Below are 27,857 nucleotides of genomic sequence, written 5' to 3'. Positions count from 1 at the left end.
CGATAAATCGATAAAATAAAAAAACAGCCACAATAACCGAAATCTAAAATAAAACTGTAATTCTTATTTAAGAGGGTGTTAATTTTAGACGGATTTTATAACGGATTAAACTAGAGTAAAGTAAAAAAAATTGTGAAAGATCTTAAGTTAAGACAATATTAAGCAAGATTAACCGTAAAATAAAATAACACAAATAGATGATCCAATATCCACAACTTAATGACCTGACACTGACAGAATCATATTTTTGCTCACAACTTACCCATTTAAGAAGGAAACTCCCAAAAAAATATTAGTCTTTTTGAATGATTCTCTCCTTTAATTAACACACTAAAACTAGTATACAATTCACTTCATCTCTATCTCTTCATCTCTATCTCTCACAATAATATAGTCTCTTTTAAGATTTTTTTTTTTTTTTTAAAAAAAAAGTCATCTTCAATAACCCGAAATAGATTGTCGTGGCTGTTGATAGGGGATACTCTTGGTCGATTAACAAAATGTTCGAATACAATCAATTAGTTGGAGAAAATTCCCATCAAGGCAACACGATTAAGGTTAATCAGCAAATGTGGCCAGATTGGCTTCCTCAAGATTGGAGCATTCATCAAAATATAGATGATCTCGGTGACCCATCTAATGTGGTAAATCGATTAATACTCCCTTCGTCTCAAACATTTGTTTACCTTGTTTTCCATATATACATTGAAAAAACATGTGAAAATTAATGTTTTTGCTACACTATTAATTACGTTTTGACTTTTTTATTAGTTAAGTTTTCCGGTTTCATAAACTAATGCATTTATACCAAAGTTGGTTGGTGTGAGTGGTAAGGGCTCTCATCTCTTAAACAAGTGGTCAGGGGTTCGATTCTTGACTCTTGCGAATGAAAAAGTCAAACTTGGGAGGGGTCAACCCATTAAATTGCGCTTTTCAGATCTCTCGAAGGAGATTCTTCACCGCTTGTCGGTGGGGATCTCACTGGTCAACACCAAAAAAAAAAAAAATAAACTAATGCATTTATACTCATAGAGTCATAGATGATGAATTGTTGAGTAATAATTTCGCCATACCATATTATAAATTTTTTTTTTTGGGTACATACCATATTATAAATTCTAAACTCGTCCGCTCACGGGTTTTACATGGTCCTCACCTAGGAAGTATGCCCATTGTAGGTTACGCCCCAAAAAAAAAAAATTGAGTTTGTTAGTGAAATGTTGCAAGATTGTAGATCTGTTTGTTTGTGATTTGTAGGAGTATTCAGTCAAACGTTGATTGTTTCTTCTTTATTTGGGCCTCCAAAAACATGCATTTCTTCAACTCCGTCTTAAATAAAAATTTGTTTAATAATAATAAGTTTATTCCTCTTGGAGAATGTTGCGTACCTTCTTATTGTAACTAATCAAAAAGTTGTTAGAACATGCTTTCCATGAGTCCTGTCTTTTTTTTTTCACCATGACCTGGATTCACCCGTTAAATCATAAACCGGAAATTAGGTAGCCTGATTTACAAACGATTTACACTTGTCAACAATTGAACCTAAAGATTTGATGAGTTGGCGAATGCTACCACATTTTTAAACCGATTGTACTAGTTTTTCTATATATGGAGCATATGGGATGATTAAACACACCATAACACGGAACACCCTATGTAGGGATCTCATCAGGGCGGGTACTAGTGGGTACCGCCCCGTACCCGCCCCAGTTGTGGCGGGAATGGTTAGAGCTTTGACGGGTGGTGGGACGGGTGCGGGTATGAAAATTGTACCCGCTATGAATGGGGCGGGGATGAATTTTGTATCTTACCCGCCTACCTGCCAATCATTAAAAAAATTAATATGATTATGATAATTTTTTAAATCTTATTTAGTTATAATTAAGATATAATGTTAATAATAGTTATTTTATAAGGTTTTTTACTAACTTCTTTGGTGAAAAACTAAAATTATAAAGATAAATTAAAAAAAATGGAAATTAATAGTAAGTAAATCAACTTGTGCGAAAAAATTTATCGAAAAAATTATGGTATAGTGGGTTAATGGGTAAGTGAGGTGAGTACGGTTTTATATTTCCGTCCGTTGGGGCAGGAATGGTTTTGGAAACTTGTACCCGCCACGGGTGGTGGGGCGGGGATGGGTACAAGTTTTTCTTGGTGGGTACAGGTACGGGGAGCTTATATCCACCACCTCCCCGCCCCGCCCTAATGACATCCCTAACCCTATGTTGCCCTCAAAAAAAAAAAAAATACACTGCTTTATGAGATCTTATCATAATATTGAAGAATAAATGGAAATAGAATAGAATATTGACGTCTATAGAATCATATATTACGTGGCTTAAGAGTTGAGAATTTTGATTTATTAATTCCTCTTTAACCCCTTAAATTACCGGAATTTTAAAATATATTTCGCAGTTTTATTCAAATGCCAAAGGGAAGCGGTTTTACTTCAAGGAAGATGTTATTCAATATATTACTAAACATCGGTCATATAACAGGACGAGCAAGCAAATTAGGACAAAATTTAAGAAGGCGAAGTGTATGTTCCTCTTGTCCTTTTGTTCACTATCGTTACATTATTGATTTGACTTCAACTATCAGCTTATTGACACAAGTTACATACAATTCCTTTTAGATACTGAAATCAACTTAATATGTAGACTCGTACCATATATGGACTTCTAACTAACTAAGGTCATATGGTGATGCTGAAATTAGTATCACCGAGTAACGAAATGCAATTTTCACCTAACAGTTTTAACGGTCACATAAAGTGTTACATGTGACGTCTCACAATTCCCTTTACTTTTTAACATTATTTGAATTAGTTGTGAGTGATCACAAGCTTGTGTGAGATAAGAATATGTAAATTAATTGAGGTATGACAAGTCATGATTTGTTCATTATAGATATTTTAGAAGATATAAAACTATTAAGCGAAGATGTTTCAACCTCCTATTCAAACAATACACCAAATTGGCCTGAATGGCTTCCACAAGATTGGTCCATTCAACGCAGCCATGACGATCCCGATGATGTGGTAACTAGCTACTCCCTCCATCCCAATCATTTAGTCTGTATTTGGTTATAAAATTAAATACGAACAGTATAAATGATACTCCAAATGATGCAGATACTACGTAGCCTGATAGGAAGAAGTTCCGATGCAAGGATGATGTTCTAAACCATATTGCTGTTCAATCTACAAGTCGAAAGCCCAAGACCATGCCGAAGACCAAGCAAATAAGACGTAAAAGAAAGACTCCACAAGCCGAGGGTATGTACCTTCGCTTTTTAGTTAATGTCATGCGTTGAGAGACCGTCTCACACAAAAAAAAAAATAGAGGCCGCAATTCTTAATCTTATGTGATAATGCAGATGAGCAGGAGTGTGCTGGTACAAAAAGGCGAAGACGCAAGGACAACAATGTGGCCGGAGATTGTGAGCTGAAGTTAGCCGATGCCCCCCTCCTGAAAAAAGGAAAAGAAACTAAACAGTCGCGGAAGAAGCAATAATAGAGGTGTAATCATCAGATGTAGACATACATATAGTGAACCAGGATGAAATCATCTAAAATCGGGGAGATGTAACAAATTTATGTAGGAGACGTTTAAATGCTAAAATAGTGTAAAATCGTTTTAGTTTATGAGTCCCAAATTTCTGTCTACTAAATTTTATATGATGCTCGTGATTCGTGAATATAGGGGGAGAATTATGTGTGCGACTCTGCGTACCTTTGCTAAAGACTTGTTCAATTCTAGGGACGAAGATTTTGTGGATCAGATGCATGTACTACATCATTTCTTATCGCATGTAGTTTCTTATCGCATGTGGATCAGATGCATGTACTATAGCTTGACTTAGAAGATGTGGAGTTTCACATTGAAATATTATGCTGGTTGGTTGTATGGTGAATCCGAACTTCCCAATTGATAAAATTAGGTTGTACTCATGATTTTTGCCTGTAAGTTGTAGGATTGAATGCACAGAGTTTCCTTACATGATTTTTGGAATAGGTTCACACAAGTTACAACTTGTTTTTGGCTCCTTACCAAAAGGCCATCACATGTCACCGCCTGATCAAGTGAGTGCCCCCACATGTTCCTGAACTAGCATGTGCTTGTGCCCTTCTTGGGAATTTGCTACACATGCATATCGAACATCCTCTGCATTCATTATACCCTGGACCGGGTCCGCCACTTCAGAAGTCTTAGAACACAAACGGTCTCTGGCATCCAACCCGGAAAGGATCCATCAAACCTGTGGTACCCAACCTGATAAGGGTCCACCTGATCAACAGTTCTAGTACACAAATGGTCTTTGTCCTGCAAGACCTATGACGCCTTTCATCCATTTAGCCCTGGACCGGGCTTGCTCAAGGATCCACCCCGAGCTAGGAGTTCCATGCCTTACAGTGTACGACTTCAAGTCTTGGGCTTGCTGATGCATCCTCGTGTCTAGCCCAAGTCGAACCTTGGGCTCTGATACCACTTGTTGTGCGGAAGCGTGAATATCACGTATTACGCCTCTGCTGCATCTGTGTACACAACCTATAATAGTACAATATTGTCCGCTTTGGACCAAGCCCTCACGGATTTACTCTTGTACTATTATATTTTGTAAACACTTATAAGGATGAGCTTCCATCTTTATTCTACCAATGTGGGACATGGGTTTGCACCCTAACAGTATCACAGAAAACACTACAAGCAAAAACCGATAAGAGTTTTGAGATGCTCTGTTGTAGGATGGTAGGAGAATAGAATTGGCAAATACCCGACCCAAATCTTTAAGGAAATGAAACAAGCAAATTATGTATTATTTCATTACTTTACTTGTGTAAGAGAAAAAAGAACATAATAACAATTATTTGGACCGAAAACTATAAATATTTCAATTTATGTTACAACAACAAACAAATTATGATGTCTCAGCACTGAAGAACTGTGAATAGCCTGCTATAAACTGAAGATTTATAAACATTAAGGGTGTCTTTGGATTGAGTGATTTAGAGTGTGTTTGGATTGAGAGTTTTGGAGGGAAAAAAAGGGAGGGAGAGTAAGGGATTAAAAATCCCTTGTTTGGATAGCAAATGAGGGTGGAGGGAAATGAAGGGGAGGGAGATTTGAAGGCATCAAATGTGCCTCCTCCAAGCCTAATCAAAATCTCTCCACAATAGGTAAGATTTGGAGGGAAAATGTATCCAAACAACCACACTCCATTCCCTCTCCCCTTCCCTCCTCTCCCTTTCTCTTCCCTCCTTCCCCCTCCCCTCCATTTCCTTCCACTTTTGTTATCCAAACACACCCTTAGAGGGAAAAGAAAGTGAGGAAGAGGAGTGGATTTAAAATCTCTGGTTTAGATAGCAAATGAGGGTAAAGAGAAATGGAGGGGGAGAGATGTGGAGAGATCCAATTTCCCTCCTCCAACCTAATCAAAATTTCTCCACAGTAGACAATTTTTGGAGGAAAATTGTATCCAAACAACAACACTCCATTCTCCCTCCCCTTCCCTTTTCTCCCTTTCCTTTCCCTCCTTCCCCCTCCCCTCCCTTTTCCTCCACTTTTACTATCCAAACACACCAAGATTAAGATGACATGTTGACATCATCCAAGGTTAACTGCATTATTGCCCAGAAAACTTAGTACCTACGATGCAAAGGGCAAGGGAGGACGATTATCATCAGATCTATAATACTCCCGTCCCTCAGCCAAAGAATAATTATAAGGATCTTGCCTCGTTTCAGTCACATATTCTCAACCATCACCATGCAGAGTACTCCACCAATTAAATTTCCAGAACCGTGTTGACTTTCTGTGTTAATCTATTGATCAGAGATTCGTGCAACAGAAATTGACAATTGTTTACACAAATACACAATTGATACCGCAGATTGGTGAGCTGGTTGACATACAAGAGGTTTACGCCTACATGTAGTATTCTATTCTATTAGGTATAAAACCGTAAGTGTTAAATTGTTAAAGACCATATCTATAATTATTATTTAAAGTTTAATTTGAGTTAAAAGATAAAGAAAAAAAAGCATGAAGTAAGAGGTTGGATGAGACGGTTGCTTTAGTTTTTACGTAACATTAATAATATGTAAGATAAACTTTATGATTTCGATAATGAAATCAGTCCCAAGGACTAATATAGACTGGAATTAATTCAACCCTAATACAATTATAAAGACGGAATAAAGGACTAACTTTGGTCCATGTCTTACAGACGCAATCAATTCAATATTAAGAAGTATAAACCAATTGATTCTCCTCCTTAACCCTTTCTTTAATGTTCCTGGATGATGGAGAAGAAACTGTTTTTCACCCTTCTTGGTTTTGATGTACATATGTTTTTGTTTTTGTAGAGTAATTGTTTCTGTCTATTGTTTCTATCATGTAGATCCACGTATTTATATAATAGGCTACGTACCTTTTCGCAAAAACAAACCTGACCGTACCTTTTCGTGAAAGACGGCTTATTAGGGTAAGGTAAGAGGGAACAATAATTCCCGGATTTTAATTACATTAATCGAGACCGATCCATTACGGTGTCGTCTTTTATATTAAAGTCTCTTAATATTTAATATAAACTTAGCTCGTATTTAAACCCGAAACACTTAGTCCACTCGAATATAATTAAATATTCTAACATTCTCCCACTTGGCCTATGTGTTACTTGATGGTTGAATAATACTATAATGTGCGCTTTTATGTTAAGCTCACTAACTTTTATATCCTTATTGAATTAGAACTAATTGGATCATGGCGGTTACACGTCATTTATTAATCGACATAATTCCTTCCATGTATCACAAATCAATTCCAAATCTAAGTCACCTTTAATTTGAGAAGAACATTAATTCTCACAATCAGTCACATGTAATCCAAAAACTTTAATGTATACATATACTATAATGATTAACATGTCTATTATAACAGAAACAATACTATAAGTGAATTCTAGATGTCATATTTATTACAAGCATATTAACTTTATAATAACAAGGCTTTTGATACAACACCTATGCGTTCTACATGGCCAATGAACGCCTCGGGTGGTAATCCCTTAATTAATGGATATGCTACCATCTTATCCGTTCTTATATGCTCAAATGACACTCTTTGCTTCTGTACCTCCTCTTTGACCGATAAGAACTTTAATTCCATGTGTTTAGCACCCTTGGAGTATTTATCGTTCTTAGAACAGAAGACGGCTGCAGAATTGTCACAATAAATCAGCGGCTTGGCAATACTATCGACAATCCCAAGTCCCGGGATAAAGTTTCGCAACCACAATGCATGAATAGTAGCCCCAAAGCGTGCCACAAATTCAGCTTCCATAGTAGAAGTAGCAATGACAGACTGCTTCCCACTTTTCCATGATAGTGCCCCTTCAGCTAAAATGAATAAGTAGCTAAATGTTGATTTTCTACTATCAACACATCCGGCATAATCTGAATCTGAATAACCAATCACCTCAAGGTGATCGGATCTCCTATAAGTAAGCATGAGCTCCTTAGTGCCTTGCAAGTACCTAAGGACCTTCTTCGCAACTTTCCAGTGGTCCATCCCAGGATTACTTTGGTACCGACCCAACATTCCAACAGCAAAGCTGATATCTGGTTGAGTACATGTCTGAACATAGTTCAAACTCCTAACCACAGATGCATAGGGAATTTTCTCTATTTCTTTTCGTTCCAGTTCATTACGGGGACATTGCATTTTACTAAATTTGTCCCCTTTTGTATAGGAACTATCCCTGCGGAGCATTCATTCATTCTATATCTCTCTAAAACTTTGTCAATGTAAACTTTCTGAGACAACCCTAACAATCCTTGTGATCTATCACGGAAAAATTCAATTCCGATCACATAGGATGCCTCACCCATATCTTTCATTTCAAAGTTCTTAGATAGATATTTGTTCACATCATGCAACATGCCTAGATCATTCTTAGCAAGCAAAATATCATCAACATATAAGACTAAAATAACAAATCTGCTCCCACTAATCTTAATGTAGATACACCGATCAACGGTAATCTCTACAAATCCATATGACGTGATGGTATCATTAAACTTTAAATACCATTCTCTAGAAGCTTGTTTTAGTCCATATATCGACTTTCTCATCCTACACACCTTATCACTACTACAAAAACAAGAATAAGTAACACATAATACAGAACGGTTAAGTTAAAGAACCGTTCCCTGAGAGCAAAGAGAACGCTTTCCTGAAGTAAGCGTTATGTACAAAAAGGAATAGAGAACGCTTTTTATGTTCATAGTTATCTAAACTTATTATTAAAATATTAAAATAATAAATTTCAAAAAAAGAAAAATTAAAACCCAATCCTGTGTCCCCAACCGCCTCTTCTACCCGAGTATAAGTTAACAAAACACAACATTAAACCTAAGTTGCAAACTCCTTTTTTTCTACTGAACAAGTGAACAACAGTAGAACGAAGGGTTCTATCCTTACTCTCATCTCCCTCAACCAGATCCGCCATTCATTAAGAACAGCCGCCGTCGGCCGCCTAACTAACGTCGTCGGCCGCATGGCCCGCATCACCTCTTTCGACATTCTTATCAGGTTCGAAATTTATTCAAGGGTTTGCTCGCCTTAATCCAAAAATAGGGCTTTATTATGTTTGGATTCGAATTCGAATTGCGGTTATAAATCAAGAAACTTACATGGTTCTTTGAAAATTTCAGGTTGGTTTCCTATTTGATGTTTTTACTCTTCAATAAACCCTAGAAATTTGGGGATTTTACAATAAACAAGGAAATTCGATGAAAATGGGTAGAATTGGGGATCGTCTTGTTGTTTCACACCTCTTGCATCCATTCTACTGGTATTTCATTTACTCTTTTCAGTATTCCGTATATACGATGAATTACACAGAATGACTTTTTTGGTTTTTTTGTGTAATTTTGAGTATTCTACTGATTGGATAATATACCCATATGATGTGTGTCATTTGATTTTGTTTGATATTACCTCAATATGACTTTTTTTTAATTGTAATTGATGAACACAGTTATTTTCCGCCGATGCTTGTAATGGTTTTTTCATTCGATCCTCTATATACGTTTTGTTATGCCTTTTGCTTTCTTCCTGAATGTGTGACTTTCTAGAATTTCGAAGAATCAAAGATGTATAAGTCAAGATTATACAATCTGCTATGCGCGGCTGTGCTGTGTACCCTCTTGGGTTCAAATATTGAGAATCATTAACCGATTAAGGAAGCTGTAAGAGTTGGTCGCAATTATGGACAAGGTAGACTATTTTGTATGATATCGTTTATTAATGTTGGTTTATCACTCTATTGTATTACTCTTGTTCGAATTATGTCAATTTCTGTTTTCGATTGTGCTGTAGTCCGACTTCTTTTTTTGTTCATTGCATTCAGTCAAGGTGTCAACACAACCTGCAACAACTATATTATGTTTGTTGCATTATGCCACAGGGTTGCCCAATGATATTATCACCGACCAAATATAATATTGTACTACGTATGATGTAGTCTAGGAGCTTTTATATTTTGATAGCCATTTTTGATTATTTCATGTTTGTCACTTTTAAGCTTTCACAGCTTGAGAGGCTTCAGATATCACAACCGACATCAACAAGGTAACATTCTGATTCTTTTTCAACAACTTTAGCGATGTTTGGTTCTTTAATATCAAGCATTATGAGTTTATAACTATAAGATCTTCGAAAATCCTTTGATTATTGTTGTTGAAGTTAGTTTGGACTAGTTTTTCAGATCAACTACTGGGGTTTTCATAAATTTTAACATGTTAGTTTATTTCTTAAGCATGGTAGGGTAGTTTTAATTTAAGAACCATGTACTATAACTGGTCAAGACCTATGTATTTGGTTTCTTACCAAACATCAGTACATGCCGAGATAGAGAAAGTTAATTGTTGAGGTTGTGTTGTCATGTTTTCGTCTCATAATCTTTTGTTCGTATACTCCTTTCTTCTAAGTTTGACCCTATACATTCTTTAAGTGCATTCATCTCCCGATTGTTATGCTGGTAAATGTTGACTTGTGCATAATGGTATGTGAAAGTGAATTTAAAATACACTTTTACAGGTGCTCTGTCACAACAAGCCTTAAAACTTGGTGCATGGTTAAATGAGATCAACAAGTGTTAGAAATTAGTACATTAGTGATGTTAACATAAAATTTGGAGAACAACTTATTATGTGACAACTTATAATTTTATGTTTTGTAAGTAAGCCGCATCATGATGTTCTTATATTTGTGTAGGAAACAGGTGATTTTGCAGCATTATAGTTATCGACTATGGTTGTAGAGGAATGGTCGCCAGCAGGTTGCAACACAGACCTCAAGTCATGCTATAAGAAATCAAAAAGGGGACACAGACCTGAAGTCAAGCTATAAGGAAATAAAAAAGAAGGAACACAATAGACACGCAACAGAGTTCAGATGATGCTTGAGCTAATAGCATAGGTGTATCTTGAGTTAGGTGTATTATTGTGGCATTTGCAAACAAGACAGTGGCATAGAGCATATATCAATATGCTTGTTTGGGATGGTGTATAAATAGTAAAGGTGGAGCAATACCAAAGAATTGGTAGTACTGTGTAATTGTGAATTTTGAAGTAATAAAAATGTCTACTTTCTCAAGTTGCCTTTGTTTTAATTGTACAATTAATTATTAATTAATTTATTATATTTTTTTTTTGAAAAATTTAAAAGGAATAGAGAACTGTTGGCTACACTAACCGTTATCTTTTCCCGTGAAAAGAGAACGCTCATCAGGCTTAACCGTTCTCTTTTCTCAAGGAATAGAGAACGGTCCACTAGTAGAACTGTTCTCTATGATTCTGAATAGAGAACGCCTTATTTAACAGTTCTCTAAGCTTTAGAGAACGCTGACCTAAAGAACGCCTCTAAGGCGTATTCTAATGCCCATTTCAACAGTTCTCTAAGCCTATTTTTCTAGTAGTGTATCTTCATTACTTGGGGATGCAAATCCCTCAGGTTGGTCCATATATACTTCTTCCTCAAGCTCACCGTTTAGAAAAGCGGTCTTTATATCCATTTGGTGAAGCTCTAAGTTAAGACAATTCTTAAAGAATCTTTCTTTGACACCGAAGAGAAAGTTTCTTTATATAGTCAATGCCATCTTTTTGAGTGAAACCTTTGGCAAAAAGTCGAGCCTTATATCTTTCAATGTTACCTTTAGAGTCCCGTTTGGTCTTATAAACTCATTTCGACCCAACGGTCTTAGAACCCTCACGTAACACTACTAAGTCCCATACTTTGTTGTCATCCATAGATTTCATCTCCTCTTTCATTGCAATTGACCATTTTTCAGAATTATCACTTTCCATGGCCTTATGGAATGAGACGGGATCCTCACTAATGCTTAAGTCACATTCAACGTTATATGTCTCGTAGTCATATGGGATGGCTGATCTTCTTTCTCTTATAGATCGCCTTAATTGTTCCTCTGGAACATTGACTACCCTTCTTCGCCTTACAGGTTGCCTTCCTGTTCACGTGACATACTATTCTCCCCTTGAATTGTGACTTGATCATCATTGTTATTTTCATTTTGTGGGTCTTGGACTTCATTTTGTTGTTGTCCCATTATGTCATTTGTCTGTGACGACACAATTGGTACAACAATTTCACGTGCAACTTCAGGAGAAGAAACTTCAACCTGAATTTCTTTAATGTCCACTTTTCGTGGTTCAATGCTCCCACTAGTTTGATCGTTCTCAATGGATTTCCAGTCTCTACTATTCTCGTACTGTGATTAGGACAGTAAAATCTATACCCCTTTGACTTTTCAGGATAGCCAATGAAATGACCACTGACTGTCCTAGGATCTAGCTTATTTTCATTTGGGTTATACAACCTTACTTCAGCTGGGCAACCCCAAACTCGAAGATGTCTTAAACTCGGTTTCCTTCCCGTCCATAGTTCGTAAGGAGTTTTAGGAACTGCTTTACTAGGAACGCGGTTTAAAACATAGGTTGATGTCTTTAATGCATAAATCCATAGTGAAAGAGGTAAAGAACAATTACTTAACATGCTCCTAACCATTTCCATTAAAGTACATACGATTTCGCTTTCAGCAACACCGTTCTGATGAGGTGTACCGGGCATTGTATACTATGCACAAATACCTCTACTTTCAAGTAACTTTGCAAATGGACCAGGACATTGTCCATTTTCAGTAAACCTTCCATAAAACTCACCACCTCTATCCGATCTCACAATTTTCACTTTCTTTTCTAGCTGCCTTTCCACCTCATTTATGAATATCTCAAGGACATCCACGGAATGAGCCTTTTCATTCAACAAATAAGTGAAACTATACCGCGAGAAATCATCTATAAAAGTGATAAAGTACTTTTCACCACTCCAAGATGGAGTGTCAAAAGGTCCACAAATATCGGTGTGTATAATTTCTAAAAGCTGAGAGCTCCTTGCAGCTGATTTGTTTATTGTATGTTTAGTCTGCTTACCTTTAATGCAGTTTACACACACATCTAAGTCACTAAAATCCAATTGAGGTAGAATTTCATCTTTTACCAACCTTGTTAACCTTTCTTTGGATATGTGACCTAGCCTTTGATGCCACAAGTAAGCTGATTTTTCATTCGATGCACTACATTTAATACCTTGACACTCAACATAAAATAGGGAATCGGAAAATTTAACATCAAGATTGAACCTATAAAGTGAATCAATCAAAGTACCACTACCATAAAAGTATTCATTACGGTACATAGAAAATACACCGTGTCCAAACTTAAAATTAAAACCTAAATTATCCAATCTACTTAATGATAGAAGATTTCGAGCACAATCAGGTACATAGAGACAATCTATAAGATCTATATGACAACCAGTGTCTAAGATTAATCTGTAAGTCCCAATGCCCTCAAGCGTGCTTTCATCCTGTTTCCCATGGATACAAACTCTTCAGCTCCTCTTATGGGCTGGATTATACGATATCCTTGTTTAATGTGAGAAATATGAGTAGTTGCACCAGAATCTAACCACCAAGTATTACTAGGTACTTGTATAAGATTTGATTAAAGCAAACAAAACCATAATGTTTACCTTTCTTTTCGAACCATGCCTTCCTTTTAGGACAATCCTTCTTAAAGTGTCCAGGTTTCTTGCAAAAGTGACACTTCTTTTCTTTCTGGATCGCACTTTCAAGTCCTTTAAACAAAGACTTTCCCTTCATACCATTTTTACCGTTCTTACTCGGTTTAGCTTGCTGCTGCTGGCACCATCATGACTCAAGAAATGAACAGCTTGATCTTTCATCTTCTTTAATCTCCCTTTCTCCTGTATAAGCATGTCTTTTAACTCTTGATAGTTCCATTTATCTTTAATGGTGTTATAGTTCACCTGAAACTGGCCAAACTCATAAGGTAGAGAGTTAATGATGAATTGGACCAAGAAAGTATCACTTACGTCCATCCTTAAAGTCTTCAACTTTGCTGCCAGGTTAGACATGTGTGTCACATGATCATGAATCGGTTGAGACCAGTCAAACCTTTTAGTAGTCAGCTCACTCATTAAACTACCAACAATTGACTTATCAGCTAAATCCGACTATGAACACTCCTTTACTTTAAGCATGAATTCCCTTGCTTTCTCTGTTTTAGGCATGGAGGGCTTAATGTTATCAGCCATTGTCATCCTCATGAGGTGTAAACCCACTCTATTAGATTTCTCCCAAGCCTGATAATGACACTTTTCGGCTTCGGAGCTTTCAGGTGTAATTTCTGTTGGCACCTCATCTGTCAAGATGGCAATGTCCAAAGCCATTATACCCAGTGTATACTGGATCTTTAAGGCCCACTCATCATAATTAAGCCCATTGAATTTTACAAAAGAGTCCGCAAATGCAAACATATTTGGAGATGCTGCAAACATTTGTACATGTTTATCTATTGGTGCTTTGAAAAACTATCATACTGATTCAAATAAAATCATATAAACTTTCATACATGTATTTAAATGACCTTTGGGCAACACTTAAATACAAGTAGCCATCATTGATGTAAATATATACTTTAACAATCAATTATTAACACACATGAATCAAATAAGAATGCTATCTTTGGATATACATGCTATAAAACCCAATTAATGAATAACTAATCCTTTTATATTATCAACTATATTTAATGACCCATCTTTGGGTGGTCTCCCAAAATATAGATGACAAAATTGATTGATCAATCTAACTATAACGCCATTTAAACATCTCTTTAATCATATGATCAATTGATAACTTTTATTTTAAATGTCTAAATAGGATATAACAACGCCACTTTGGTAACTAACATATCATATAGAATAACACATTTAAATTATATAGGTAGACCTATCCTTGCATGTATTAATATTTCATAATAAAAATTACCCCATAATTAATGTGTGTTACTCTTTCCCTTTAAGTAACCCAACTTTGAAACATAAACTCTACCAATTATTATCATTATTAATACACATGATAAAAGGGAACACATCAATGTTACTGCATAATAGTAATACTCTGACAAAAAAAAATTTATCAAGCATTCTTGCACAAAGAATGATTAGTGCCTTTATCAAATAGATTAATTCATTATATGTTTACTTTAGGCAAATCAATAATGCAAAGTCGGTGGTCCATTTCTAACCATTCGTATCACAAAAAATAAACAAATGATGATGTAATACAAACATGTTTTTCAGCACAAAGTATACCAACGGTTTCATGTGTAAAACAATGGTTTCATGCGTAAGACGTAAAACAAATCAAAAAGCACTCATTGGTTTCATGCGTAAAGCCTTTGAAGACTTTAAAAAAAAAAATAGAACGAGTGCTCTATGTATTAATCCTTACTTCTTAAAAAGGGAGGACTTGATACTACTGTAGCAATGAATAGTGCCAACCAAGTTCACCCTCTGCCGTTGATCTTGTCTTTAGATCTCCGCCCTCCAATTCTCTTTCATTCACAACCACACCTTTTCTTCTACTTTTTCCCATCTGTTCAACTGGTCCACTCATTTCCTCATTCCTTCACTTCTCCTTCATTCCTCGGTTTTCATTCCGCAACAACTCTCTATTCTTGCTCAAAGGTAAATTTCTCCTTCTTATATGCTATCCTTGTACACCGTCCTTGATACTCCGCTGTCATTCTTGGTTTCTGGTCTTGGCTTTTCAACTCTTTTTTTATTTTATTTTTTATTTTACTGTTATTACTGTATTCCTGGGATTTTTGGTTGCTAATTGGATCTGCCTTTAATAACCAGGTTGTCGTCGTGGTGGTTGGAGTTGTCTCGGCTACGGAGTTAGAGATTGAGCTCAGAACATGAGGTATTGGTTACTCTTTCACTCACAGCCACACTCTAACTTACTCTTTCTGTCATCCACTCCACTCATTCTCATCCATCTCTCGATTTTCCCTCCTCATCCTCAATACAACCCTCTCAGCAAAACTAGAATCTCACATTCTCTCAGTGATATTTACATCTAATCCCATTTTTGTTGTTTATTTCAATTTGATTTCATTGTTATTATTGTTAGGGTATTAAAATGTTGTCGTTGGGTCTGTGTGACTTCCACTACCTTCCGCTCTCCACCACCGATACTACTCAAAGTTTACTCATAATACTCAGAATCTTTTTATACATCCATATATTTTCTGGCACTTGATTGATCGAACATCAACCCTAGCTTTCACGAGTTTGGATTTTGCGTTTCGGGGTTGTTTGGTTTTGCTCAGGTAATCTTCTCGACACCCAGTTTTGACCTAATTTTCGCAATTGATGGTTGGAAGTCCTAGAATGTAAAAAACTAGGGTTATGGGATTTGGAATTGGTTTATTCTGGTTTGATTTGATGGGGGAAAGTCAATTGGCGTGTTGAATGTCGTTCAAATGAGATTATTTTTACATTTTGTTGCAAAATTGTTGCTGAAATTGTGATGGGGTATTGAGTTTTGGTTGAGTTTGTGTTTTATGAACTTGTTTATGTGTGGCATTTATCGCTAAGTGTTTAACATGAATATTCGTGTTTTGAAATGAAGTACCTGATGTCTAGGCTTTACTTTGCTCACAAACTGTATATAATGTGGCCTTAGTACTTACCTGGTATCTCTAAATCATTGTTACGTCCATATGATCAGTCAGCAGCTGGTTTTCCAGATAATTAATCGAATTTACTTCAGGTATTTTGTGCTTCTTTAAAGTCATTACAATTTCTTAATGGTTTTGTTAATTGCTCTCATTTTTTTCCAATTCAGCTTGATTTGTCAGGGAAGATGAAGCAGAATTTTTGAGGTATGTTCAATTCTTCAGAAAAGGTTTTGTTATTGCTGTGTCAATTTAGACTTCAAATGACAACCTTGCTTCTACCAGATTGTTCTTAAAAATCATCGCTAGGTCCGCCTTCTTTGAGATATGGCGATGGCTGACGATGTGAGGCAGAAATGTTTAAACCAATGTAAAAAGAGTTATCACGTCATACTCGATGCTCCGCTGTTGGTTATTGTATCTTCTTTGTGGTTTTTGTACAACTCTTTCTTTTTTTCCTTTTGCGTTCGCAATTTAATCCACCATTAGGCTTGATAATAATATTAGTGGCGTAAAGGATGTCAAGGATTTTTTATTTATTTTTGGTGTAAAGGGTGCTACAAGGCAGTTTAGTGATTCAAACGCATGCAATGACTCACATTATACCACCGTGAAGTGATTTCACCAGCTGACCTAACTGACATTTTGTAGGATTTCAAAAACATTTAAAATTCTGAACTACTCCTTAATTGGGAGTACTGGACGGATAATTGCATGTCATTTTCAAGGGGTTAGATACTTGACATATGTACAATAGTTTGAATCGATGTGAAATTTGCTTTCATTTGCAGCCGTGCATCAGATTTTGGGTTGATGAAGATTGACCAGACTGGACGGATTGTCCACTTTGCAGAGAAGCCCAAGGGGTCTGATCTGCATGCTATGGTACTCTAATTACCATCATTTTCTAGCGGACCCATGTGTTATGAATTCCTTGTTTTACATTTACTGATCCCTCAGCCCCCTTTGTTTTCTCACTAATATGGTTCAATAATTTTTTTATGCAGCAAATTGATACCACCCTTCTCGGGCTACCAGAGAAAGAAGCCATGGCAAACCCGTACATAGCATCAATGGGCGTGTATGTTTTCCAAACTGAGGTCCTCAGGGAACTTCTAGATGGAAAGTACCCTTCAAGCAATGATTTCGGCTCTGAGATTATTCCTTCGGCTGTTGGAGAGCACAATGTCCAGGTGAACTGAGTTTTACCTCTACTATTTCCATATCCTATTATTGTTTTTATCATTGTCGTCTTTCTCATATACTCCTTTCAAACAATTACAGGCTTATTTGTTCAATGATTACTGGGAGGATATTGGAACCATAAAGTCTTTCTTCGATGCAAATTTAGCCCTCACAGAACAGGTCCATCTTCTCTCATTTTATATATTCATGTTACAGAAGTGTCATGGTCAAGCGCGATAAATAGTTCTTGAAAATGAACGTTTTCTGCGTTGAAATGTTCTCCCTGAATATCTTTAAGCTTCTTATCTATATGGTTCATGACTCATTATTTCCTTCATTGTCAGTTTTGTAGTAATCTGATACATGGAAAGTTACTAATGTTTTTCATTTATGCAGTCTCCCAAATTTAAATTTTATGACCCAAAGACACCCTTCTACATATCGGCCAGATTTCTGCCTCCTACTAAGGTAGATAAATGCAAGGTATGATCGTCAGCATCAAATTTCCTTTTGGCGCCCTTCACATTAAAGTATTAAACAAAAAAAAATCAGCCTCATTCTATCATTCTCTTCATTGTTTAACTATTCGAACTGTCTTTTCTCACAGATTGTTGATTCGATAATATCACATGGTTGTTTTATACACGAGTGCAGCATTGAACACTCAATAGTGGGAATTCGATCTCGATTAGAGTCAAGCGTAGAGTTTCAGGTTCGTTATATACTCTTGTTTCCAGGAGTTATAGTATGACCTAAAGTGCGTTACATTTATATACTGCCTTTTGGTAACCAGGATACAATGGTGATGGGTGCCGATTACTATCAAACTGAATCAGAAATTGCATCACTGCTTGCTGAGGGAAAGGTTCCCGTTGGTGTTGGACAAAACACCAAAATTAGGTTAATCTCTCACTTCTTCCTTTTTTTTTTCTGTACAAATTAAACACAACTATACTTGATATACATTAACTGTTGCGGTGTCTCGAGAGTAGTCGAGAACATAAAGTGTAACACAAATGCTTATGGCTGTTCTAAGCAAATATACCACATGCTAATTTACCAGAATGTAAAGGAAACCTGTACAGTTAAACGTGTACTTATGCGGACTAATTCACCTAATATTTGCTAACTTTGTATACGCTGCGTAGGAATTGCACTATTGATAAGAATGCAAAAATCGGAAGAGATGTGATTATTACAAACAAGGATGTAAGTTCGACGAGTTCTGTATTAGGCCCTGTTGTTTAAGTTCATTAACCTTTATAACTACACTTTAACCTTGTACTAACATTATAACATAACATCCTCCAGGGGGTAGATGAAGCAGATAGACCAAATGACGGGTTCTACATCAGGTCAGGCATCCCGGTGATATTAAAGAACGCAACCATAAAAGACGGGATGGTGATTTAAGATCGTGAAAATGCAGAAGTAGCAGAATAACCGAGGGTTGGTATGTTTAAAATAATCTCGGCATGCTTTAGAATTTCAACTTAAAACCACGAGTTTATTCCCTCTTGTAAATAATATAATAAATAAACTGTAACTTAAGATGCTGTGTTGTTCTCTGAAGGCAGTTTAAAACTGTTACAGTATTATTTTGTGTGTATACTCTAATCATGCTTGATTAAAACCGATAGTGAGTAGTTTTCTGCTCTTTTCTCATCTACCGAGAATTGACAATTTACGCGACTCAGCGTAAATAAGTTTACCTAGGAACCCACTTTGTTTCAGCACAATGTCATACCCATCCCTGTAATTGTCCATTCCCTCTGATAGGAGCTGCCAGAACAACCCGCCTGAGCCGGCCCCACCCTTGCTGGCAGAGGAATAGATATCATCGTAGATGAGGCGATAGAATCGATCTCTGTCAGCTTGGGTGTAACCTGCTACTTTCTATGATTTTCCAAACTCCGCAAATATAACTGGTTTTCTAAGGATGTTTTGAGAATCCGCTATGTGTTGATCCACCCATTGCTTCAGGAATGTCAGCTGGGCGCTGCCTGGTGCATTCTTGAGCCTGTATGGAATTGTGGTTTAGAGGAGATGTAAGCTAACTTCTTCCAAAACACAAAAAAATGTTCTCAACCTTGATTTTTTTGGCCCACAGACAAGCGGGATAGCTGGTTTGGTCGGCCTACGTCAATTTTTGAATATGCATCATATTGACATGTTTGAGTAATGTAAAGAATTACCATTGATCTGGATAGGAGTGGACTGTAACAAAATCGATAGCAGGGATCTGGTTATTTGCAATGAAATCGGTACCAAATTGATAACTGTTAGGGTTGATTTTGATCTTATCCGGTGTCGAACTGCCGTAAAATCCTTCCAACCCAATTTCCAAGAGGTGGTTTCCATCAATTGATTTCAAGTAGGAAGCCATTTCATTAACCCAGCCCTGAAATATTAGGAGTATAACTTTAAAGCATGCATGTTACAGAACAACATTTGTTGACTTGATGCGAAGACTTATAAATAACTCATAAATTCGTGTAATAGGATTAGCATATTTAGATAGTGGCGGAGCCAGGATTTTAAGGTAGCGGGGGTGAAATTTTTCAACGGGGGCGAAAGGGAAACATTATAAGGGGACCTAAAAAAAAATCGAAAATTTTAACTAAAAATTTCGAAATTTTCAAACTTCAGCGGGGTTTGTAGTTTTTCGCCATCTGTTTGAGCCCTTATTCTCAGACAGGACAACATTTTTTTACTGCCCCCCTTCAATTATTTCACCCTTCCCTGACTTGACCTCTTTTGGTGATGGGTGGTCTTGGTAGACCTTGAGTAGAAGTTAAGACGATTTAAAGTATAATTTACGATTACTTTTAAAGGTCTAAATACCAAAAAGTCTATTGCAATAAATTTTGCTTGTAGGATAATTTCTATAATAAAACGTCTATTCACACTTATTTTTGTGTTTTTTATTTTTGTCGTTACACAAAATAAATTTTTATGTAGGGTTTGTAAATTTACTTCTCAATAACATAACAATTTTATCTTTATCGATCACTAGATGAAATTAAGTTTAACACTGATATGAACTTTCTCTATTTGATATCAGATTCAAAAGCCGGAAAACGAGAGTGGCTTTAGTTTAATACTAATTTTTAGAATTTATATATACGGTTTAAAATGTAGATATAAATTATTCAAAAATGTCATGGAGTCCAAAACCTACTAATCAAAGAGTGGCTAATCACAAATCACGCATAATCAATATACAATCTTTAATTTTACCACTATATCCCGATCAATTTTACTCCGTACGTCCTTAGATATCTCATCTTTACTACTTTACTTAGTTGAATGTTATCTTCATGTATAAGTAATTCTTTGTTTGGTGAACATAATATAATATTGGAAATTCTTCTCCAAATGTTATTCTACCTCTGTCTTTTACTAAATTTAATCAAAAGTATTACAAAATGTAAAACACTAATGCTTTCTATTTTAGCAATCAAAACAAACTTAATCAAAGTTACTTATACTTTTGATTAAGTTTGTTTAGCTTAGTTTTGATTAAGTCTTAACTTCTTTTATATTTGGGTTTTAGGGTTTCTTTAGCTTAGTTCTTCAGTCTGAAAGGGTGGCGTATTAGAGAATTTTGTTGGTTTTAAAGAGATGTTGGTGGTGTCTTAATGAAGGGGATTGCTTTGAGCGAGATTTGGTGAGATGATGAGTTGTCTACATTTTCGACTATGCTGTCCTGAATAGTTACATTTTCAGAATACTGGTCATAAGCCATTGCACATTTAAAGCTCCTCTTAATTAATCATTCATTGCTTTACTTTAGGTTATAAGTAATGACTATAAGATTGAGATGATGAGTAGTAACTATAAATAGTGACGAAGTTGGGCTTTTGAACTGACTATCACAACCCCTTTCTTAAGAAATGTCTACCGTGTTCTCTCTTGGCGACATGCACAATAGGTACCCCTTTCTACACTTTCTTAATCTATTCATTTAAATAGGTATCGTGGTCTCTCTATGTAATTATCCTATTGTATTATTATTATTATTTTTACTACTACTACTACTACTGATATTACTGTTAATATTCCCTATCCTTTCGTGGGGGTATTGTTTGATTGCTTATTTTAACATGCTGGTTATTGATCTTTGAATGGTATAATTGGTTAAATGTCCGTCAATTTTGGTCTAAATCGTCATCTAGCTTATTAAACTTCACTATTGGGGTGTATTTTTTTTGTTTTGTTTTTCTATTTAATTTTGGTTTACCACTTTTTTTTTTTAACAAAAAAAATATATATTGTATCTTGGGGTTTTGGGTTTACCACTATGTTCATTACATTATTACTAATACCAGTCCTTTGGTAAATTGTAGGTTTGTTGGATGACTTGGATAGACTCATAATCATCACAAGTTCAGCACATATCAGATCTAGGTTTTCTACCTTTACCTTTAAATTTGTCTTGGTGTTTCGATCTTACGATATGAAAAAATTCAATTCAATTTTAATTTTGTCTTGGTGTGTTGGCTGGTAGAAGAATGGGAGGGTTAGTCGAAGGTGATCTGTGAAGGGGACATGGACAGCTATGCAGACATTTGCGGTTTTTGTAATAGGTATTATCATATTTTCGGCCATTTTATATTTGTTCAGGTTTAACAAACAAGCATGGTGGGTTTGCTTTCATTTTTTTTTTGCCCGACAAAACATTTAAAAACTAAAAATATGAATTGTTGAATGTCCTTGTAATCCCATGTTATAGTTACAGGAGTGTTCCTTGATTTTAAAATGTGATTTGGACTTTTTTTTGGCTGTTAGGATGATAAGTTGTTTGACGAGCGACTTTGATGAATCACGACAAGAATAACCGACTTTGGTGACTGATATTTACCGACCAAAGAATATTCGGTCAGTAAAAAGTGTTACTGACTGATATCGGTCTTTAAATAGTGAACAGACGATACTGGGGTCTTGATCTTTGGTTTTTGTTGTCTTGAAGACGCAACTGCATGTTTGGATTGACAAGATTATGTAAATAAAAACGCAACTTTGTTATTGCATTGTGTTTTTCCATGAGGAGAAATGAACCATTTAAATAACTATAGAGTGAAGCATGTTAACCTTTACAATGTACCATGCTATCCCTAGGAATTGCCATTTTTTTTATTTTCTTTTCTTTCACCCTTCTCATTATTTTGCATCTTCGTTGTCGATGTTGAATGAGAATTCGTGTTGTGTTGATACTTTTTCTATTAAATTGTGTCCTTTCCTTATGGCTCAGTTCAAGTCATTATCAAGCACGTATGTAATGCGAATAATGATATACCGTTAATTGTGACCTTTGTGGTGGTGTGCATTGGCTTTTGGAGTGGTTGAATTTGTTTTGAGGAACTATTGATTCCCACCAAGAAAACCTCGGTAATTTGTCCCACTAAAATCTGACCGTTTATAAAATCACGTACCGGATGGCGGATGGAGGGCAATTAATAAGATCTGACGCTTGGATGTGCCGCACCTTAAAAGTACCCCGGTCTTCTTGGTGAGACTTCAATAGTTCCTTAGCATTTCTTTCCACGACATTGCTTTAAAATACTTGATGGTTGCATTTGTAATGTGAACTTTGTGTCACGGTTTGAGAACCTGTGTCAGCCTGAAATGTAAATCAAATTTTGCCTCGTACTTCTCCTTTGATTGTTTACGGGCCGGCTTCTAGAGTATACCGGTTTTCCTGGTGGCTTATTCTCTAATTGTTTTCTGCTCTTTTTGGCTCTTTCTTTTTTCGTTGTCTTGAGTATTCCGTGGTGTTAAAGGATGTTCTGCTGGATGGGTATGTCATGCTACCGTTGATCCGTGGGCTCATGGCTGCATTATATGCGTATGTCCATCGTCGAAGTCTTGGCTCCTAATAAGAGATCACTCATCTACTGTTATGTTTTTTACTTGGATGGCGAAATGATTGTATTGTGCCACTAATTTGGTCATTGCTTTCAAGCCTTTGTTTATGGCATGACTTGGTGTTTGTGCTAATATTTGGGGTTTTACATAGCTTGTAGTTATTCATCTACAGCCCTTAGAAGTGGCTGTGGCGCTACCACGAACTACAAGTAAGAATGTAGTATATTTTGGTAGGTTTGCAGATGTGTCAATTTGAGTATAAGATATGGATTGGATTATTTGTTCAAGTAAAAATCATTGAAAAGGGAACCAAAAGTAAGGTTATAAAGGCGCTACTAGCTAGATTCACTAAAGGGTCTCGTGACTTCATGGATCATATTTTGCTGCTAAAAAATGTTCTTAGCTACTCGCATCAAATTTTACTTTGTATCCCTCTCCCTCTCATTCACCTTGTCGCTATCACAATGCCCACGTGAATTAATGCACTGATTTTCTATTACTGGTGACATGATTTTGTCTGTGGTCGAGTGTTAATTTGAGAAACTCATACCTTATCACAGAGGGAGATCTGATTCTTGCTGACTTAACTCTAAGGCTTGTTGGGACAACGTGGATGACAAGTAACCCTTGCTTTTATCCCTCAAATTTACGTGTAAGTCAGGTGCATATGTATTGTATGTGGCCACTAATTTTAAATCGTACTTAGGTTTATAGAATCAGACCCAGTATTAGAACCTGGCAAGACGGGCGTTGGCGGTGTTCGAATACTGAGTCACTTAGAGTGGGAGTACATCCCCGAAGTTGAAGGACTAAAGCTCAAATCAAAAGGAGAAGATCGAGGAGATGAAGGTCGCTATTCGCATTACATTTTTCAAGAAGCCTTTTTTTAAATGGGAATGTATCTTAGGGAACACGTAATTCTAGAGGTAGTCTTAATCGCTTTAGTGATTTGTTTCTCTATACAAGACTCAAACCTTTTAAGTCAATATATGTAAATTCTCATAGGAAGGGACATATTCCTATGGCTCACTATCAGTATTAAATGTGAAACCTTCGCCTTATAATAGACCTTTAAAGATGCACAAAAGATGACTAAGGCTTAAGGTAACCTGTTTTGATGGCAGGGTTGTTCTCACTACTCATTTAGGCTAAGGCGAAAAAGCCAGGGTTGAGTGTATTTGTGGTCTTATGCGACCCCTATTATCATTTTAAGGATCTGCTTCTACCAGTAAAAAAACGAAATTCATAATTGTTTTGATAGGTAAAGGATCTCTAGATAAATGTTAGTGACTATAGAGAAACATGCTTAATATGCATTGTGTGTATGGTACTTGTCTAATATGTCAATTCATCATTTGTTACATTGATCTGTTTGGAGCTATATAGCTACTGCAATTTCAGAATTTATGTAAATGGTTGGTGCTTATTGATTTTTTTACAAAAAATCTCGGCACGTCGCTGCCACTGCTACTGTTTTTTGCAAAAAAAAAGGGGCAGTTATTAAAGAAGATAGACTAGCACATTTAAAGAACAAGTGGGTGCTCAAACAAGTCTCTAATCTAAACACAAAATAGTTCACGCTTATCTTGTCAACTTCTGGTACACTTTTGTAATGGGTGTACACTTTCAAGCATAAGAAGGAAATGTTTCAAGTTAAATAGCCAGTTGTACGGAAACCTGTATTGGAAATAAAACTAGCAGTTAATTTCTGGGTGTACCGGATAGTAACATATGACTACTAGACAAACCCTATTTTTACTCCTTACACATTCCTACTTTGTCCCATATTAATCCTATATAGCATGTATCATCGTGCCTTTATTATGACTTTAAAGTGCTGCACACTGTCCAAATTCGTGACCTAGCTGTAAAATCGTACGTTCTAACCCCTAAGTCATCCGATATGAATTTGACCACCCAAAATAGTGGTGTAAGGTTCCCGATATGTCTGGTAAATGGTTGAGACCAAATTGGCAAAGTAATTGGCATTCTATTCTATACGCCAACGCACGGTACCTCAACAGAATTTCAGTTAGTTTTTTTATAAACGAGTAACCGAATTGGGGCTCCGCGCCCGGGAGGGCGCGGCGCAACAACTAGTCTAGTTAAAACAATGGATCGTGACCCACTGATGATGTACAACATGCCCTCATCAAAAATTACCACTTACTCTAACTGAAATGAGATTGTCTATAATAATCCAACATATATAAACAAATATGCATTTATACATTCTGAAACATCAAAACAAAAACTTCCTAGTATAATTAGGCAGCGGAAACATCACGCAAACATAATATAATTTGCCATAATTTTTAATGGGTAAATTAAACAAATCTATAAATGCTCTGATACCAAATGTAAGATAAACTTTATAATTTCGATAATGAAATCAGTCCCAAGAACTAATATAGACTTGAATTAATTCAACCCTAATACAATTATAAAGACGGAATAAAGGACTAACCGTGGTTAGAGCTGGCAAACAACGACACGACACGAAAACACGACACGAACCCGACACGAAATTAACGGGTTTGGGTTGAGACTTAATGACCCATTTATGTAAGTGGGTCGACACGAACACGACACGATATTTAATTGGGTTGGGTTTGGGTTGACCTCTTTAAACACGAACCCGACATGAATGACCTGTTTACTAAAGTAATCCAATTTTTTTTGGGTCCTCCTTCACATAAATATACTTAAACTTTCCAAATATGGACATGACACGAAAACACGACACGAACCCGACACGAAATTAACGGGTTAGGGTTGAGACTTGATGACCCATTTATATAAGTGGGTCGACATGAACACGAAACGATATTTAATTGGGTCGGGTTTGGGTTGGAGGGTTTGTGACCCGTTTATATGTGACACGAGCACGAATCCAACACAACCCGATCTGTTTGCCAGGTCTAACCGTGGTCCATGTCTTATAGACGCAATCAATTCAATATTAAGAAGTATAAACCAATTGATTCTCCTCTTTAACCCTTTCTTTAATGTTCCTGGATGATGGAGAAGAAACTGTCTTTCACCCTTCTTGGTTTTGATGTACGTATGTTTTTGTTTTTGTCAGAGTAATTGTTTCTGTCTATTGTTTATGTCTATTGTTTCTATCATGTAGATCCACTTATTTATATAATGGGCTACGTACCTTTTCGCAAAAACAAACCCGATCATACCTTTTCGTGAAAGACGACTTATTAGGGTAAGGTAAGAGGGAACAATAATTCCCGGACTTTAATTATATTAATCGAGACCGATCCATCACGGTATCGTCTTTTATATTAAAGTCTCTTAATATTTAGTATAAACTTAACTCGTATTTAAACCCGAAACACTTAGGCCACTCGAATATAATTAAATATTGTAACATAATGTACACTTATCTATATGTTTTTTTGGACTCTCTCTAAATAATCAAATGATCTGACAACATACTTATAACGATGCTAATACAAATCATTATTAGTCATTATAGACATATTTCTTTACTACAATATATTTTTTATCTATTTATATTCATTAGAGTTTTAAATTATTAATACTCTTTCTATCGTATCTAATTTATAAGTGTTTTATCATTGTTAGGAGTTACAACAGGTGGTTACTTATCTATCTATTATACATTTATACTATACAGTATAATAATTGGAATAAAACACTATTATTGTATACGTTGTTGGGTCATAAAGAAATTCTAATGTACTTATCTCAAACTTTGGTTCTTATTAACTTCTATGATAAAATATAATATAATACCATAGAGATTCAAAATATAAATTCAAATCAGTTTGTACTATCCATCTCTTGTTACAACCTGCACAACAATCCGACAAAAATAATGAGAAATTGATTAGTATGATTCACACTTTTAAGCAAATCGCGTGTCTAATTGTCTATGGGAAATTAAATACACAAATGGAACATAAATAAATAGATATAAATGCTAAATTTGATCATATAATTAATTGACAAAACCATGTGCATGCCTACAATTATAATGCTAGAAAACAAATTAATCTACATGACTAAAACAAAGAAACGTAAATAGCAAAATTATGGGGTGGGGAGAATCTAAAAACACTATATTTAGGGGTTGTTTGGTTATCAATTCTAAAATACATGAATTGTAATTCATTTCAATTCATCCATGATGTGGGAAGTTGTTTACCTAGGCCCCTAGGTAAGTGAGAATTCCTAAATCCCAACCAAACAATTTTCTTTTATTTCATGTGATTTACAAAATCATGGGAACTCTTACTTTCTCGGAACTTCAATTCCCTTAGCGAACCAAACGACTCCTTATACTCCTTTAAAAGAGGTAGCAATTAAATTGATTTATGATTTGTGAACCAAAAAATATAAAAATCCATTGACTAAACCAGTTTAAATTAAATCATATACATACAATTCTATCTTTTATCTTTTATTTTAAAGTTTTATATTAGACATTTCTAGTCTAATTGAAACACAATAAGCATGATTTAGAAACGTTAAACACATCAAATTGCCAAGCTTTCAATTAATTAATGTTTAGTAGTTCGTAAATATTGGAGACTCTAATATTGGTCGAAAAAAGTTTCCTTTAATAATATAGATAGATAGATATTTATATTGACTAGATTTATCACACGGGCCTATTTATAATGTTCTATCG

At 35.7% G+C, this 27,857-nt stretch overlaps 4 protein-coding genes and 1 long non-coding RNA gene across 34 annotated transcripts; 3 read left to right on the top strand and 2 right to left on the bottom strand.

The window, feature by feature from the left end:
• The first annotated feature begins 221 nt into the window (after window positions 1-221).
• Window positions 222-3,700, top strand: LOC141658669 (uncharacterized). The gene is made up of 5 exons (XM_074465559.1): window positions 222-644; window positions 2,419-2,542; window positions 2,913-3,043; window positions 3,137-3,280; window positions 3,382-3,700. The coding sequence occupies exons 1-4, from the start codon at window positions 501-503 to the stop codon at window positions 3,185-3,187; spliced, it is 450 nt and encodes a 149-aa protein (XP_074321660.1). The 5' UTR covers window positions 222-500; the 3' UTR covers window positions 3,188-3,280; window positions 3,382-3,700.
• Window positions 3,701-6,998: 3,298 nt separating this feature from the next.
• Window positions 6,999-7,727, bottom strand: LOC141587853 (secreted RxLR effector protein 161-like). The gene has a single exon (XM_074409321.1). It carries the CDS (start codon window positions 7,725-7,727, stop codon window positions 6,999-7,001), a length of 729 nt encoding a protein of 242 aa, XP_074265422.1.
• A 659-nt stretch (window positions 7,728-8,386) lies between these two features.
• On the top strand, window positions 8,387-10,664 carry LOC141586552 (uncharacterized). Its single transcript, XR_012519600.1, has 4 exons — window positions 8,387-8,597; window positions 8,720-9,284; window positions 9,592-9,638; window positions 10,284-10,664. It is a non-coding gene; the product is annotated as an uncharacterized LOC141586552 (long non-coding RNA).
• Window positions 10,665-15,016: 4,352 nt separating this feature from the next.
• On the top strand, window positions 15,017-23,320 carry LOC141586551 (glucose-1-phosphate adenylyltransferase large subunit, chloroplastic/amyloplastic-like). Of its 30 annotated transcripts, none has more exons than XR_012519576.1 (15): window positions 15,017-15,140; window positions 15,315-15,378; window positions 16,306-16,342; window positions 16,421-16,572; window positions 16,927-17,020; window positions 17,143-17,328; window positions 17,420-17,500; window positions 17,717-17,803; window positions 17,928-18,032; window positions 18,114-18,220; window positions 18,469-18,529; window positions 18,632-18,773; window positions 21,670-21,730; window positions 21,834-21,909; window positions 23,104-23,320. XR_012519576.1 is itself a non-coding variant. In XM_074407826.1 (13 exons), the coding sequence occupies exons 4-12, from the start codon at window positions 16,463-16,465 to the stop codon at window positions 18,731-18,733; spliced, it is 933 nt and encodes a 310-aa protein (XP_074263927.1). In that variant the 5' UTR covers window positions 15,017-15,140; window positions 15,315-15,378; window positions 16,306-16,342; window positions 16,421-16,462; the 3' UTR covers window positions 18,734-18,773; window positions 21,670-21,938. The 30 variants fall into 30 exon arrangements, 2 of the variants coding, with proteins under 2 accessions (XP_074263927.1, XP_074263928.1); XR_012519574.1 differs by having other exon boundaries at window positions 21,831-21,909; XR_012519591.1 differs by lacking the exon at window positions 16,421-16,572 and adding an exon at window positions 16,189-16,230 and having other exon boundaries at window positions 21,831-21,909.
• On the bottom strand, window positions 19,217-19,706 carry LOC141587852 (mannan endo-1,4-beta-mannosidase 1-like). Its single transcript, XM_074409320.1, has 2 exons — window positions 19,516-19,706; window positions 19,217-19,340 (listed from the first exon to the last, which is right to left on the bottom strand). Exons 1-2 carry the CDS (start codon window positions 19,704-19,706, stop codon window positions 19,217-19,219), a joined length of 315 nt encoding a protein of 104 aa, XP_074265421.1.
• Window positions 23,321-27,857: the final 4,537 nt, after the last annotated feature.

Source organism: Silene latifolia, chromosome 6, assembly GCF_048544455.1.
Source record: "Silene latifolia isolate original U9 population chromosome 6, ASM4854445v1, whole genome shotgun sequence".
Taxonomy (NCBI): Eukaryota; Viridiplantae; Streptophyta; class Magnoliopsida; order Caryophyllales; family Caryophyllaceae; genus Silene; species Silene latifolia.
The sequence above is the reverse complement of the archived record's forward strand: the minus strand, read 5'-3'. Positions and strand labels throughout refer to the sequence as shown.

Coding starts and splice junctions, on each gene's coding strand:
- LOC141658669 (XM_074465559.1), top strand. CDS start 501: ATGTTCGAATACAATCAATTAGTTGGAGAAAATTCCCATCAAGGCAAC. Junction 2,543..2,912: donor AAAATTTAAGAAGGCGAAGT/GTATGTTCCTCT, acceptor TGTTCATTATAG/ATATTTTAGAAGATATAAAA. Junction 3,044..3,136: donor ATGACGATCCCGATGATGTG/GTAACTAGCTAC, acceptor CAAATGATGCAG/ATACTACGTAGCCTGATAGG.
- LOC141587853 (XM_074409321.1), bottom strand. CDS start 7,727: ATGCAATGTCCCCGTAATGAACTGGAACGAAAAGAAATAGAGAAAATT.
- LOC141586551 (XM_074407826.1), top strand. CDS start 16,463: ATGGCGATGGCTGACGATGTGAGGCAGAAATGTTTAAACCAATGTAAA. Junction 16,573..16,926: donor GTATCTTCTTTGTGGTTTTT/GTACAACTCTTT, acceptor TTTCATTTGCAG/CCGTGCATCAGATTTTGGGT. Junction 17,329..17,419: donor TTGGAGAGCACAATGTCCAG/GTGAACTGAGTT, acceptor AAACAATTACAG/GCTTATTTGTTCAATGATTA.
- LOC141587852 (XM_074409320.1), bottom strand. CDS start 19,706: ATGGCTTCCTACTTGAAATCAATTGATGGAAACCACCTCTTGGAAATT. Junction 19,341..19,515: donor CACTCCTATCCAGATCAATG/GTAATTCTTTAC, acceptor AATTCCATACAG/GCTCAAGAATGCACCAGGCA.